Source organism: Choloepus didactylus, chromosome 2 (assembly GCF_015220235.1).
Source record: "Choloepus didactylus isolate mChoDid1 chromosome 2, mChoDid1.pri, whole genome shotgun sequence".
NCBI lineage: Eukaryota > Metazoa > Chordata > Mammalia > Pilosa > Megalonychidae > Choloepus > Choloepus didactylus.
Window position 1 is genome coordinate 209,470,791 of NC_051308.1, and position 14,102 is coordinate 209,484,892.

Sequence of the window (14,102 nt, forward strand, 5' to 3'; positions counted from 1 at the left end):
TGGGACATGACTCATCCCTAAGATGAGCCTGGAGCTGGCATCATGGGATTGAGAATGCCTTCTTGATCAAAAGGGGGAAAAGAAATGAAACAAAATAAGATTTCAGTGGCTAAGAGATTCCAAATAGTTGAGAGATCATTCTGGAGGTTATTCTCATACATTATATGGATACTGCTTTTTAGTTTCTAGTGTAATAGAATAGCTAGAAGGAAATACCTGAATCTGTTAACTGTTCCAGTAGACTTGATTCTTGATGATGACTGTTATAGTTTTTATCATGTGACCACATGATTGTGAAAACCTTGTGACTGACACTCCCTTTATTCAGTGTATGGGCAGATGAGTAATAAAATAAATATAAAACATATATATAAATAATAGGAGAGGATAAGGGCATGGGAGATTTTCAGTGTTCTTTTTTATTTTTACATTTTCTTTATTTTGGAGTAATAAAAATGTTCTAAAATTTATTGTGGTGATGAATGCACAACTGTATGATGGTACTGTGAGACACTGTATACTTTGGATGGATTACATGGTGTGTGAATATATCTCAATAAAATTACATTCAAAAATAAATAAATACCCTGATCTATTCAAAGAAGAAGAAAAAAATGAATGAGCTTGGGAGTGGATTTTTCCCAGGGCCTCCAGACAAGAACGCAGCCCAGCTGACACCTTAATTTCAGCCTTGTGATATCCTGAGCAGACAACCCAGCCATGCCATGCTGGACTTCTGACCTACAAAACTGTGGGCCAATAAATGGACATTCGTTGTAAGTGCTAATTTATTGTATAGCAACAGAAAACTAATGCATTCCTTAAAGATTAAAAAACAAAACAAAATTTTTGAGGTCAGCTGTAAAACTTTTTTAAACAAAGCAGGTTCTATAATTACTTGGAATATATTGCTTCTGGGATCAGAGACATGAATTCATTTGCATTAAAAATAATTATCATGTAATTTATTTGGCCATCAATTTTTTCTGATAACAGTTTAACCCTTTCTTATCCTTACCAGAGCAGACTAGATCAACATATTTCAAATAAAGTATAAGATATAGAGGGTTACATTAAAGAAAGAGGGAGAAGTATCAAAGATTCAAAGATACAGCTGTGCCTCAATTTTAGTATAAACAATCCTTGGATGCTATCAAAGAAGGAGCCCATAAAGCATAACCATGAGCCTCTATATACATGGGTATACAGAAAGCTCAGTCATGAGTAGGTATAAAACCAAACCAAACCAAACCAAAAATACCATAGCATAAGACTCATCCCAAACTCCTAGGCTGGTGGCCTTAGCATACCATACTTAGCATAGGGTTATACTCAAAGAACAGTTTTTAAATACGGGCACTTAAACATTTCCTAAAAATATTTAAACTGTTTCCTATTTGTTTGAATAGGAGTTTAAAATTTGTGTGCAGTTGATTCTGGAACTGTCCTATTACTCTAAAACCTAAATATGTAACATTCCACCCTCAAGGAGATCAAAAATACAATTATTTGTCTTCATGTATAATTATGCTAATTTGTAAAGGCACATGCCTATAGAAAACACAGAACACTGTTCTAGGGAAAGTAGATACAGGGTGGTTGAGGTGAATAGCCAAGAAACATATGCTTTCTTCCCATCTCACACTATTTTCCATTTTTAAAAATTGTATATTCTTAGGAAGTCAGTCTTTTCAAACAGCTAGATAGGTCCAAGTCCATAATCTTATTAAACACCTTTATTTCTCACTTTCCCTTATCTATATACAGGAGTTGCCTAGGAAGCTATCTACCCACTCATTTCTTTCCTCCAGCCACAATCAGCACAAAAAGCATAAATTACTCACTTCAGTTTGTATAACTCTAATCAGGCAAAATAAATGCTGCTGTGTTTTGGCTATGACGCCAAACTGACGACAACGCTCCAAAAAAGTGTCTAAAGAAGGGTCGATTCTTCTTTGTAGTTTACTCCAAAAGAGAGTCAGTTCCCTACAAAAAGAAAGATGGTAGAACATTTAAAGCAACCGGTATTTGCTTACTCGCTCCCCCTGCCTCCCTTTGGTTTGGCTTGTAAAAACAAGTTGACAGAAGAATACACAAAAACTGGAAGAAAAAGCTGTCTGTATTCACTACTGCTTCCCCCTAATCTGTTGTATCTGTTAATCCTACACGATTTCCCCACTTCTTTTTTCTTTATGTCTTCAGGGAAAACAAAAACAACAAAAGACTACTTCCTTTATGCTGATTTTTTAAAAAATTTATTTAGATCCCATCTTATTCCAAAAGATCCTAGTGGGCAGGTATCATCAGATGCTGCTACACTGCCAATGAAATGTTTACAACTAACAAATATTCTACTGGTGCATTTGTCTATGTTGACCTTACAGGCCCTTTCCATCTATAAAATCTCATGATTCTACTTAGGTCTGTATTTTGGAATGTTTAAATATTACTAATTACCTTAATAAAACAGGCACTCTTGGAATGGCTAGAATATAGGAATACCACAAATATTTATTATGGAAACAAAATTTGAGAAGAATAAGTTAAATGAGATCTCTCAAGCAAAAAAAGCATTAGAAACTTGAAAATGTCAAAGATAGAAATGCTAAATTACTAATATAATGTGTACACAAGGAAAGCTACTACCAAAACTGAAGAGAATGTTATCACTTAAAAAATGTGGCTTCTCAGTGGATATTGTAAATTTGTTATATTTCCTAAGAAAGTAACCACATTATTTTCATATGCCAATTTTAGAATACTGATATCCTATATTTTAACAATTTTCACATTAATATTTAAATTATTCCAGGAACCACAACTCCAAAGCTTAAGAAATGAAAACATCTCTTTTTAAACAATAACTTGAAAATAAATATTTATTTTCTTACATTTTTAAAGATGTAACTGGGGCTATTTTAAGTAAGATAAAAAATTTCTTTGAAGATTGAAATGAATATACAATGCCTCAAAAGGTATATTACTAAAGCTTCTAATATTTAATGATGGCAAATTTGAGCTATAACAAATAAAATTTACTTACAGTGCCTTTAAATATTAGTCTTTGGTAAGCCTAACCAGAAGAAGTGAAAATTGAGACATGCCGGTTTTGAGACCAGCCAGGTAAGTAACTGGGATGACTGTTATTTTAAAACTCACAAGACTGCTTTATTCTTATTTAAGCATCTTAGTAATAAAAAACTTGTGACAGTACTACAAAATTCTGAAGAACAAAAGAAATAGAGACAAATCTATGTTCATAGATAAAAGAATATCTGCCAAAATATAATGCATTTGTATGAAGAATTTGTGAACAGAATAAAATTATCAGTCAATAAAACCCGATGATGAAGAAAGGGTAAATGATATGAAATATCTAAAATTCATCAACTAGCTAGAAGTTTAGAAGTTAGACAAATCTGATAAAGAGGTAAAAAGCAGGTTAAGAATTAAGATTTCTCAAATAATTTTTAAAACAATAGATCAGAATGTCTATGACTTGATTTATTCCAAATTAAATATTCTAGGGTTCAATTATCTTAACTCCAAATAAGCATAATCAAAAAAAGGCATTTTATTGTGTTTTATATATTTGCAATTGACAATCAATGATGTAAAACTATTTACTATCCACCCAAACATATAAATATGCCTGAAAGATGACAACCAGTACATTACTACTGAAAATGCCAATGTATCACTTCAATCATTCATTCCAATTGCATGCTGGGACACTGAAATCACCAATAAAGTTATTTACAGCCTGCTGGATCACACATGCACTAGGATAAATCCTTCTTCAAGTGCTACAATAATGTGTGTGTGTGTGTTTTTTTTTTTTTAAAGACAACCATTAAAAAACATATTGAAAATGACCCCATTGAGCAGCTGCTTTCAGTGTTCATGATCTACTGCAACCCCAAATTAGCTCCCTGCCTAACTCAAGTCAACAAACGGTATATAAATTCACGCAAATTGGAAAGGAAATTTAGTTCTATTAGTAGTAGGCAACATATCTTAGCAGAGATCTAGCTACAAAGCAAGAACTTTAAACTACTCTGTTTCTATATAGCGGGAGGCCCATGATGTCCAGTTAACATGTCACACCGAGATCTAGAATTTAGGTATTTTAGAAACGGGCAAAGAAAACTTTGTGGAATCCAGGAATGAGTTATGTCCTAAAGAAGGCTATTATAAATAAAGATGTGATTCCCATGATCTCTTTCTTTCCCTACACAATTCGGTTAAATAAAACAGAAATGGGTATCTAGTCTTCACCAGGTGCTGGGGACACAAGAGTGAATCAGACAAGGTACATGACCTTGGTATATCACAGTATAGTGGGGATGAACAGACACATAAATATATTTGAAGAAACACAAGTGTATAACATGCAAATTTAAGCTCAAAGGTATAGAGGTATAGAAAGGAAAGGCCAGCCTATCAAATATTTACAAAGCTTAACATGTAGTTCAAAATCCAACTGTCTGATTTTATTTTTAAAGTAGCAGTTATACATCTGTATGTCTATACATACAGATATATAACTTAGTCACTTACATGGCTATCTCATTATGCTACCACTGCCAGACAGCTATAAGAAACTCATCCCTCCAGCACTTCTTTAATTTTTACAGATAGCCAAAAATTTTTCGAAAGGCTAAGGTTAATGACTAAGCTAAAGCAAGAAACCTTTTGAGATCAGTAAATGGGGACCCTGCTATAAAGTTAGTAAGATATTTTATTGTGGTTTGTAAATGACTCTAAGGGAAATTGCTAAAATAATTTTTTAAATGTTTTGAATGAGAGTACATCATTTACATTTCAAATATTTTCCATGGTGACTACATGCAAGAATGACATTTTAATAAATTCTAGTAAATAAATTTTAAAAATATGTGATTGCTTTTATTGTCATATTTCATCTAAGATTTTTCAAAAAACTAGGTACATTCCTTATTAGAAATACCATATAATAAAAAGATTTTTTTCCTAAACAATAAGGATCAAATATACCACTCCCACCACACCCCCCCACGGCCACGATCTTAAACATGGAAAACTTAATAGCTCCCCCAAAAGAATCTATCCTATTCAAAGAGAATTCCTGAGATCATTTTCCCTAGTAAAATTGTTTTTTAAGTTATGGCTATTTGAACTATAATCATCCCACAATCCCCACCAAAAAAGCCTATGAAAACAATGGAAAGGTAAAATGTTCCCCCAATTCTAAAATTTTAGATTCTACTTCTCTCTGAGTTGCTGAAGAAGCTCTACTTTTAACAAAGCACGAACTGTAAGACCTTTCCTTTACTCCTTATTGCTCCCTCTCAGGAGGCCAACAAGGGGAAATCCTGTTAATCCCTTCCTGCTGCAAAGGAACAGCATTAATTCTAGATCCACTAACATCCTTGGACAAACTAATGGTGGCTAAGTAAAGACAGGAGGGGAAAAAAAACTTTACAAGGCACTGTAAAAGGGAGGCTGTATCAGGAATATTAAAAGAACTATGCAAATATATTTTTAAAACACTCCATATATGATTTAATTTGTTCTCTGCACTGAAAACCTACCTGAAACTAGCAGATATTTTTTATTTTACAAGTAATTTCTACTTTCTTTAATCTATCAACTACTAAACAAATTAAAAGCAAATGAAAAGCTAATGGGCAAATTAATTGTGAAAAGAAAAACTGGAGTTTGTTCAAGTACATGTCTTGCTTGATTTAGTGATCAAAAGCCTCACCTGCTAGTAAACAAAAAATTTTTTTATATCATCTCTTTTTTTGGTTCCATAACAAAATGCTCACAATAATTATTACAAAATATATTTAAGTCCCTATCCCACTGGAGATATAACTCTGACAGTGAACATGGTGGTAGAAGACTGCAATTCAGAAAACAAGAGTATAAAAGAAAAACATTGGATTAGGAGTCAAAAAACCCTCTATCACAGCACTTGCCCTTATGAAGCTCGTTACTGCAAAGGAGAGGCTAAACCCGTTTATAATTGCGCCTAAGAGTCTCCCCCTGAGTACCTCTTTGTTGCTCAGATGTGGCCCCCTCTCTCTAGCTAAGCCAACTCGACAGGTGAACTCAATGCCCTCCCCCCTACATGGGATCTGACTCCCAGGGGTGTAAATCTCCCTGACAACGCAGGATATGACTCCTGGGGATGAATCTGGACCCAACATTGTGGGTTTGAGAACATCTTCTTGACTAAAAAGGGAATGTGAAATGAAACAAAATAAAGTTTCATTGGCTGAGAGATTCCAAATGGAGCCGAGAGGTCACTCTGGTGGGCATTCTTATGCACTATATAGACAACCCTTTTTAGGTTTTAATGCGTTGGAATAGCTAGAAGTAAATACCTGAAACTATCAAATGGCAACCCAGTAGCCTTGACTCTTGAAGACGATTGTATAGCAATGTAGCTTACAAGGGGTGACAGTGTGATTGTGAAAGCCTTGTAGATCCCACTCCCTTTATCCAGTGTATGGATGGATGAGTAGAAAAATGGGGACAAAAACTAAATGAAAAATAGGGTGGGGGGGATGATTTGGGTGTTCTTTTTTACTTTTATATTTTACTCTTATTTTTACTTTTTCTGGTACAAGGAAAATGTTCAAAAAAATAGACTGGGGTGATGAATGCACAACTATATGACGGTACAGTGAACAACTGATTGTACACTCTGTATGACTGTATGGTATGTGAATATATCTCAATAAAATTGAATTAAAAAAAACAACAACAACAAAAAAACCCTGGGATCAAATCTCAGCTCCACAACCTTAGCTTTGAGACTTCGGGCAGTCACAAGATTTCCCTTATGTTTTTGATGTACTCCCCTGTCTCTCTCACAATGATTATCAATGAGGATTGGGTAAGGTAATTTACAGTACATATTTTTCATATGAAATAATGCAAAAAGAAATACAGTAATATACAAAATGTTAATAACAATAAAACTACCCAAAGACAGACGCTCCAGAGGGAGATCCAAAAGGGCTGAGGTATGTAAAAAGCTTCACTAGGTTTCCCTAAAAGCAAAATGCTCATTCTCAACTTTATCCTTAAGTTAGAAAATATCCTTGGCTTCTCTAATGAAGATTATGCAAATCCAACCCATTCTTTAAATCAAAGCTCAAATACAACCTCCTCCCTGACTCCTTTCTTAAAAGCTCTGGTGTACAGTGATCACCTTTCTCTATTCTATTATAGCATTATTCATATCCCTAATCTGCTATTTATTGACAGTTTTGCACTTCATAGGTTTCCTGTGTGTCAGGTTTGTCTCTCTGGCCTAACTAGATCCAAAACAGTTAGAAGGAAAGATCCATGGTTTACACTTATTGTTTCCTCTGTAGCAACTACTTTGAGGATGAACAAATACAAATTGAATTAAAACCAAAATAATGCCATGCAGTTATATGACACCAAAGCTACAAAAGAAATTAATGTTCAAATGGATTTCCTTTTCCAATGCAAGTTTGACCTAGAAACCTACATAATTTGGCCTTTTTCATTAGTGGATTTCCAAACAAGAAGGAAAAAGTGACTACCTGAACATACTAATGAATGTAAAGGATAACATTTAACACCAATTTGTTTCATATAGCCTTAATTTTGTCTTCAAGGAAGACATATTTGAGGTAACAAACAGCTCTCTATGGGACAATAAAGAATTAAAACTAAACTTTTTACTTTCTTTATTTTTGGACTTTTCTTGAATAGAGTAAATCCACAATATTTTTAATTAAATGGTTTAGTTTGTCAGCAAGATTTTGTTCACACACCAACATCTAAATTTGCTTAGATTTAAAATTTGAAACAAAATAAAATTTTACATAAACCCTAAATGCTATACTATGTACTAACAAACAAAGGGAATAAAAACTAAATATACTTACCAAGAACAATATACACTTGCAGTTTGGAGCTGCTGGGTAAGGTAAGTCGTACAAAGAACAAATGCTGTGTTATCCTGACCCTCAGATTCCAGATTACATATGATGTCTAGTACTTCCTTGCAGTCGACCTTTGCAATCTATCAAAAATGAGATGACTAAGTCAAAAGAAAATGGTGACTTTCCTGTAAACTTTGTTAAATAATGTGAAACTTCTTTATAACGTTTTCTATCTTCGATAATTGATGAAACAAGAATTAGAGGGATATAATTTTCTTCTATTGACTAATGACTGGGACTTCTGGCATGAATACTTCATATAAGAAAATATTAAACAGAGAAAGGAATAGACGCTATAAGGAAGTTCCACTGCAGTCTTAATACAGACAAAAACAGCATTTTTGTACAGTTTTTAAAAAACTATTTATGAACCCTGCTACCATGAATCAAATTAAATAAAATCACTTCAGGTCATTCTGCCTGAAGGAACATCATCCTTTTTTTTCTATTCTTCTCTCTCTTTTTTTTTTTTATTGTATTAACTCATTTTTAAAAATACTGTTGGTAAGAAGAACCTAACCCAAGAAGCCATTTATAGGTGACAAACCTGTAAAGTTGGCAAAGTAGGTACTATTATTTCTACTTCACAAATAAAAAATGAGCTTAAGAAAAGACTGTTCTTCATTTCAAGTCAATTGCTGGCAAGTAATTAAAAATAATAGTAAACAAAATGAAAAAGTAAGTCTCATGTCATTTTATTTCTACATTTTAAAAGGGCACATCTGAAAGATTTATAAGCGCTTATCTTCTGAAAAATTGGTAACAAAAAGGGATAAAATGAAGTAATTTAAAAATATACATTTCAAGTAAAAGTTTATTAATCTAAAATTATGGGGGTGGAGAAAATATGAGAAATCTGGATTAGTTAGGTTAATTACACTAAACTACAATATAGTTTTACTATTTCCATTTATCGAAAATACAGATAAAAAACTTCCGAACAATTAGTATATATAAAGGGTCCCTGCCTCCTCTCACCTGCCTAGCAAATTCTTCCCATGCTTCAAAGTTCAATTTAAAACTCTTTTTCACTTATGAAGTCTTCCCACCTTGATGACTCTTTCCTGCTCTAAACTCACTGCAACTTGTCAACATTTAAATGGGGCTATTATTTATTCTGCCTTTTGAATTAGTGGCTCGTACTAGCCTTTGCCTTTTATTATTTTACTTTTTAATGTTTTTTTGTTTGTTTGTTTTTTCACTTTGACTCTCAAGCTAGAGGACAAGACCACAGTCCTAGAAATGATATCCAAAATCCCCTGTGCTTAAAATTCTGTAAGAAGGAACATAGCTATGTCAAAATGTACATGCTGGTCAAAGTAGTGCTATTTACTAAGTACCTATGCTACACTAAGTGATGGGGAGACAAGCCAACCTGATTTTTGCCCTTACTGAATTCACAGCCTACTCAGGGATAATGAATAAGGAAGTAGGCAATCACGAAGAATTACAACATATTAAATTCTACAATAGAAGAATACAGAGTATTTTTTAAATAGCTTTGAAAAGAAAAATCTAACCCAAATTTGGAAGATCAAAAAAGACTTTCTGGAGGAGGTGACATCTGAGATAAGAATTAAAGAATGAGTAGGGATAAGCCATGGAAAAGTGTAGAATGAAATACAGAGAATGTTCCAGATGGAGAAAAACACACTCAAAGGCCTAAGTAAGAATGAGCATGGTACTGAAGAAACAGAAATTATTTCAGTACAGCTAGACAGCCCAGCAGTCGCCTTGACACTACATCTAGGGAGTTCTAAGACTGGAAGCACTTTTGTTCTTCCAGTATTTCAGTGCCTTCTAAGTCTACCTCAGGGATCCTGGCAACCATGCTCCTCTACTGGTCTAATCAAGCAAAGCTTAATTCTACCAAGTTCTCAAACTAAACTCAACTATGACCATCTCTAAATGTTACACATTTTCTGGAAAACCTGAAATATTGGGTTTGCTAACTAAAATATTCTTTTAGTTAGCACTTAATATTGCTGTTTACCTCACATTTTAGAACACCGCTATATGCCTTTCTGACAGAGGTCCATAACACCTAAGTATGATTTCTTACGCACAATTTTACTTTCTGTCAATGTGACTGTTTTACTTCCATCTAAGTTTCTACTGTGAAAGTAGGACTAATTTATGATGGGGATTTTATACAACCATCCAATCCAAGAACTTATTTACCTCACAACACTTATCTGAGCAAATATCATACGAATATTTTTCTAGACTTCTTTTCCTTTTTCATTTAACTAAATAATAACACATGATCATTTTTAGTGAGGAAACTGAAACCAGACTTTCTTTAAAGCCTCCTTCTAGAATCTAAGTCCCTTGAAAGCAGGTACCATATCTAATTTTATACTTTTATCCCTCTTAGTGCCTGCTTCAGGATCTTCACATGACCAACAAGCAGTTGGTTAACATTTTTTTAGTTTAAGAGAATCTTAATGTTATGCCCAAATATCTGTATGTTTTTTAATATAGAGGAAAAAGAGGTATAATAAAAAAATAAAGGTAAACAAATGGAAATATTCAGATAAATTAAAATGACATACTTTTAACACCTGACTTATAATACAATATGGGTACACCAGTATTCCCCAACCTTTTGCAATGGGTTGCTTAAGACCACACTAAAAATAAAATATATGACACAAAACACTTTCCAGCTAAGATAAATAAAATGAAGGGTCATTGAGAAGCTTTTGAAAATTTCAATGACTATTTAGGAGTATTTTCTACCTGACTGGATACTGAAATAACTCTTTCGTTAAATTACGATTTCTATCCTGGGGACTTACATTATATAGCTGTTAGACAAATTGAACACATCCATCAAATAACTATATTTTTGTTTATTATCTAATTTACCCACTAAATATAAGTTCCATGACGCCAAAATTTTGTTTCATTCACCACTGTATCATCAGTGCCAACAACAGTGCCAGGCACATGAGGAACATCAATAAATATTTGTTGCATGAAGGATAACTACAAGATGACAAATGACTTAGTGCCACAAAATGAGTGGCATTTTTATGCATAGCATGAAGAATAAGTGGGACAGAAGACTGAAGACAGGAAGAATAATGTGGACTGGACTAAGCCAAGAAGGCGTTATGGGAATTAGCTCTTAATGGGATATCAGGGTCTAGATGGATGGGGCGATGGTGGCCCAAAGAAAGGTGTCAGAATGAATAAACTAATAAATGTCCATGTAATCATGGCATAATGAGAAGGAAAAAGGTTATCTGACATAACTGTAAAGGGCAATACTTAGCAACTAGCTGGCATTTAGTGAATGAGAGGTTGAATTAAATAAGGTCAGTCTTAGATCAGAGCAAAATTGCACACTACCTGGAAGATAACCTGAATAACGCCATGTCAGAGTTGTATAGTTTTGCCTTGCACAAAGGTAACCAGCCAAGGATGTCAGTGCTTGCCAAGCCCTAATTCTGGCATGAGGTTCTTGCCCTCAGAACAAGGAGTTCTTTGAAAAGCAATCATGGGAGGGGGGAGAGAGGGAAATGTGACACTTTTTGCTGATTTCCATAAAGACACCATATAAGTTAATGACAGAGACTGAAGGACATGAAGTTTGTACTTGGGGTTTTATAGGGAATCAGAGGATTTTTGTCATTGTTCTGTTTGGGCTGTATATAAAAAAGGGAAGATATGAAATCAGTATTGTTTTTTAATGTAATTTTTATTTATTAGACATCCCTTGATTATATCAATGTTCATGATACTAAACCTGAAAAATACAGAACAAAAATCACCCTTATATTCTCCAACTCAATGTTAACTGATATTAACAATGTAGAGGATTTTCTTCCAGTATTATGTCTACACACAATGCAGAGCATGGGTTTAATATATGGCTACTGCAAATATGTACCTATTTTAAAGAAAGTTGGGACTCTGTTGGTTATATATTCCTTTTTGTTGTTGTTGTTCCCCTAAAGTTATACTGTGACTTAAGAGTTTTAAAAATGTATTCAAAAGCTTGGAAAGATAGATAGGCGGGGGTAGGCACCAGAGAGGTACCTCTGTAGAGGCAGAGAGATCAATAAGGAGATGTGATGAAATAAAGGCAATGGAAAATAAGAATAATGATAAAATCTATAGTTCTTATATAGCATTACTGTATGTGTCACTATTCTATGAGTTTACATATATTACATCAATACTTCTTCACAATAACCCTACAAAATAGGTATACTATTCTTATCTCCACTTTACAGATGACAAAACCTGAGACACAGAGTTTAGGTAACTTGCCAAAGGTTATACGGCTAGCAAGTAGCCTAGGATTCTACCCCAGACAGTCTGGTTCCAGAGCCCATATTCTTAATCATTAAGCTATACTGAGATGTTTTATAAGTAGAATTGAAACTATTATGACTGAAAAGAAAGGAAACTACACACTTTGTCTTCCTCCAAGTGCTCTTTGAAGGCGTGTAACATGGTGATTACTTTATTTTCAAGGGTACTCAATAAACACTAACTGAAATGAAATGGACCATAATTAGAGCCAGGCAAGAACTTAGAAGCTTCTGAAAGAGTATTAGGATTGTTCATTCCACACCCTGTTCTCACCTTAAACCTCTTTGCAATCCTAACCAGTTCTCTCAGGGCCTTCTCTCATCCACATCTACTTCATAGCAAGGGTTTGATAAACTTTAGGAAATAAAGTATAAACGCCGTATAACACTATCAATGGCATTTGAATTCACCAGTAGTAAAATTATTAGGATAAAATCAAGAGGTGCTACTGCTGAAAACTCAGGTGGCAGGGATGAAAATAAACCACTTGACTATAGCAATTCTATATATAGTGGTTACCTACCTTCCTGCTGGCCCTGGTGATGAGAAAAGAATAAAAACAAAAGAGTTGGACTTAACCAAACAAATACGTGAAAATCCTCCTACTACAAAGCACTTAGAAATTCTGGACAAAATATAACAAACAAGTTTTGTAAAGGCATAGCTAAATACTCAAGAAAGTAAAAGAAATTGCTAAAGGAGAAAAGTGTTAAAAGTGTGAATTAAAAACTACCTAGGTTTGAGTTTTATAAATTGTGGACAGATGACAAAGCTTAGACAAGGGGATGCGGCATTGGTACTGAGACCCTCTGCATAAAGTTGGGGTCCCTGAAGAGATGAAAACTAAAAGAAAGGGTGGAGGAAGAAGAACTCAGTGAAAGTGTGGACTGAAAAAAAGGTGACCTCAGGGAGACAACAGGAAAGCTTATATTGTCAATCTCGACCTGGGTTCTGGTAGGATAAAAAAACCTTTGAGTTTATTACCAGTCCTCATTCACATTTGGAATTTCACATAATATTATTTCTTCTGTAGTCTAGAAATCCCAAACTGAGAAAATGACATAAAAAGGAGATTCTGGCTGTCCTAATTCAGGTCATTCAGAATTTTCAGACTATTTCCTCCCACCAACCCCACCAAACCTGAGCTTACAACCCCAAACTATAAACAGCACAAATAAATAAGCCACTGAAGAGAATGTCAGCACTAGACTCTTAAGAAATTCAGAAAACAGAATGATTTAGATAGACTTAAAAAAATATGTAAAAGAGAAGTAAAAGTCATTGGAGACTAGGAAATACAAAAGGGTCCAGCACCTATGGAAAACAGTTTGGCAGTTCCTCAAAAAGTGAACATAGACTTATTATATGGCCCCACAATTCCATTATCATATGACCCTGCAAGTGAAGACAGGTACTCAATCAAGTACATGTACATACATATTCAAAGCAGTACATTTACAATAGAAAAAAGGTGGAAATGGCCCAAATGTCCATCAGCAGATAAATGAGTAAACAAATTGTGGTATGCATACACAATGTATTATTTAGCCATATAAAAGAATGGCATACATTCTTTTATGCTACAACATGTATGAACCTCTAAAACATATGTTAACTAAAAGAAGCCAGACACAAAAGGTCATGTATTGTATGATTTCATTTATATGAATTATCTAGAATAGATGAGTCCACAGAGACAGAATACAGACTGAAACTTGCCAAAGCCTGAGAGGCGAGGGCAATGGTAAGAAACTGCCTAATGGATAAGCGTTTTTACTTTGGAGTGACAGAAACATTTGGAACTAG

At 34.1% G+C, this 14,102-nt stretch overlaps 1 protein-coding gene across 1 annotated transcript in view; it reads right to left on the minus strand.

Annotated features, from left to right (window-relative positions):
* RLF (RLF zinc finger) overlaps positions 1-14,102 on the minus strand; it is an 89,518-nt gene that overhangs the window by 9,126 nt on the left and 66,290 nt on the right. Inside the window, exons 6-7 of the mRNA XM_037827582.1 lie at positions 7,914-8,050; positions 1,845-1,986 (exon numbers count right to left, since the gene is read on the minus strand). Of these exons, the coding sequence (XP_037683510.1) occupies positions 1,845-1,986; positions 7,914-8,050 (279 nt within the window). The remainder of the gene's footprint in view (positions 1-1,844; positions 1,987-7,913; positions 8,051-14,102) is intronic.